The sequence below is a fragment of the Echinops telfairi genome, unplaced genomic scaffold (assembly GCF_000313985.2).
Source record: "Echinops telfairi isolate 266 unplaced genomic scaffold, ASM31398v2 ScPeMD7_2573;HRSCAF=3158, whole genome shotgun sequence".
Lineage (NCBI taxonomy): Eukaryota > Metazoa > Chordata > Mammalia > Afrosoricida > Tenrecidae > Echinops > Echinops telfairi.
The window spans coordinates 2,278,455-2,281,146 of NW_022106471.1; the positions used below are offsets into that span (position 1 = coordinate 2,278,455).

The 2,692-nt window shown below is 45.9% G+C and overlaps 1 protein-coding gene across 1 annotated transcript in view; it reads left to right on the top strand.

The window, feature by feature from the left end:
• GFPT1 (glutamine--fructose-6-phosphate transaminase 1) overlaps window positions 1-2,692 on the top strand; it is a 66,059-nt gene that overhangs the window by 19,304 nt on the left and 44,063 nt on the right. The window contains exon 2 of the mRNA XM_045294086.1: window positions 1,755-1,887. Coding sequence (XP_045150021.1) covers window positions 1,755-1,887 — 133 coding nt within the window. The remainder of the gene's footprint in view (window positions 1-1,754; window positions 1,888-2,692) is intronic.

Genomic DNA, 2,692 nt, shown 5'->3' on the forward strand with positions numbered 1-2,692 from the left:
CTTAACGAAGGTTGAGTGTATTCATTAGTGTATTTTTGTTTATTTAAATTTATGCTAATTACAGCTTCTGAAAATGAGCATGTTTAAATTTAGAGATGATGAAAAGAAATCCAAGCCCTAAAAAACCCAAACCTATAAATAACTTGCTGATATTATTGGAGTAGAGCTGACTTTAGAATCAGTTAGACTTTTATTGTCTGGTTGCTACAGTCATTTAAAAAAAACACGTCACTTAGTTTGCTTTTGTGAAGTAGTGACTTTTCAAGCTGACTAATGCCTCAGGATGCTTCATTTGGTAATTAGCTGTTCCTGTTAGTTGAGGAGTGTGCTGATCCAAGTACTTGGCATCCTGGTTGCAGGTGATTTCTTCATCTTGTTCTAGGAATGAAGATAAAAGTTCACCGAACTTTCTGCCATCGTGTTATCCTGACTCTTGGTGACCTACAGGGCATAGTGGCACTGTCCCTCGGGGCTCCCAAAACTTTATATTTTTACAGGAGTAGACCCTCTCATCTCTCCCCCTCAGAGTGACTGGTGGGTTTGAACTGCTAAACTTGTCGTTAACAGCTCAGCACTAGCTCCTCTAAACCAACAAGGTTCTGGAAAATAAGATATGAAAACTATAGATCAGAACTGGGTTAGTAAAGGTTCGGGAAAGAGTGAGGCTTGTAGGCTGGTGATTAAATGGTGAGAGTTTTTAACCTAACCAACATCCCTGTTCTACAGTGTGTGAATTGTAAAATTGTCCAATTTTACTGCTGAAGTAGGTTATAAAGAATAAATAAGGAACGAGTACAGCAAGACCTAAGAAAGCCTGAACATGTGTAAGGAGGAAGTGTGTCAGAGAAGGAAAACTCAGTTTTCCGCCTATAGAGAGTAATAGGAAACTGGTCAGACTACATACCCTGCAAAGGTGGGAAAACTTGTGAGACCAAGAAGGAGGAGGCGGCGTTCCTGTTGAGTTCTGCTCTTACAGATGTCACTGTACTTGGCGCTCTGCCCTTTGGAGAGATGGCTAAAACAAGGAATTGCCTACATAGAGTTTGCTGTCTGATCAAAGGGAGTAAGATGAATACCCAAGGAACAGGGGATGATAGCACAGACCTTGCATATTGATGGCTGTGTTACAGACCACAAGTGGAACGGAGAGGGATTCACATATTGGCGCTTTAGTATCTGAGTTAGGCCAGGAATATTCCAGGTAATGGGGCAGGACTTTTGTGCTGAGGGACAGTGTCCATCCGTAGATAATTACTGTATCTTGGAAGATATCACGTGTAGTATGTTATACTTCAATGGGAGGCAGAAATGGGTTGAGAACCACCTCCAGAGGTGGTTGAAGAAAGTGGTAGGAAAAGCGAGTAAAGGCGAGTGGTTAGCTAGAAGTAGAAGGAGCTCGAAGGTGGCGTATTGCTTTGGACAGAGTTCACAAAAGTAGAGAGAAGTTCATTGGCCTTGACTATAAATAAATCATTAGAGAAGTTGCAGTCAAAAGGGCCTGAGTTGATGTTGAGGAGGAGAGTGAGCTTACCGAAAAGCCAAAACCAAAACTGCTACTGAGTCAGTCCCGACTCAGAGTGACTCTTTGGACAGGGTAGAACTACCATATATACTCGAGTGTAAGCCGACCCGAATATCAGTCGAGGCACCTAATTTTACCGCAAAACACTGCATTAAAAATGTGCTGAAAAACTTGGCTTATACACAAGTATATATGGCACTCCTTGTGTTTCTGAGGCCATAAATCTTTACAGGAGCCAACAGCCTCGTCTGGTGACTGGGGGCCGAGGGGGCGTGTTGCGGGCCGGTGCTGCCGGGGTTCGGTGCGGGCGCCGCCGAGGCCCGCGGAGCTGGCGGGAGCGGGGGCTGGAGGGCCGAGACCGGGAGGTGGGCCCCGGCATCCCGCCGTGGCTGCGGGGTTGGGGGCAGGGGCCGGCTTCTGCGATCGAGAGGAGGGCGGTGGGGCCCCGAGGAGGAGGGGATCTGAGAGCGGGACCCTGAAGGAGAGGTGGGGGGCTCGCCAGGGACGGATTTGGGCGTATGGAACCGTCAGGGCGAGCAATACCTGTGCCGGGAACGTGGAGAGGGCAGAGGTAACGGGGGTGCAAGCGGGGCCGGGGCGGGGGCACCACCAGGTGAGGGACATCACCTCGGTTGCGGTCTCGTGAATGTATATTGCATGCTTTGCGAATTTACCCTGCATTTTCAAAGATCATTTTTAGTTGCTTTCTTGCCCGCTAGAGCTACGACAATGGCATTGCCCACGCTTACTGCGACCCCCTGTCTCTACAGAAACCATATGGTGAATGGGCTTAATCTTAAAACCCGACTTCCCTGCTGGAAGAGGCCCGGAAATGACCCTGGCTGAGATTACATCAATTATTACTTGCATGTGCACACATTTGAAATGCTATCCATGAAAAAAAATGCTGGTTTCCATTTAAACCATGCCTCTTTTAGAAGAGTTAAAAAATAAAATTAGATCTTTTTACTCCATGTTTTGGGAGCTAGTCATATTATTGTGAGCTAAAAGTGTTAATGAAAGGCATGGTCAGAATATCTTACATGCTCTGAAACTGGTATTAATTTGGCCATTGCCACGCTTAGCCTTTTAAGTAGAAATTTAGACCCTCTCTTACCCCCTGGAAGAAGAAAAGCTTTTTTTGTTGTTCTTTTGTTTTAAAGGAAAATA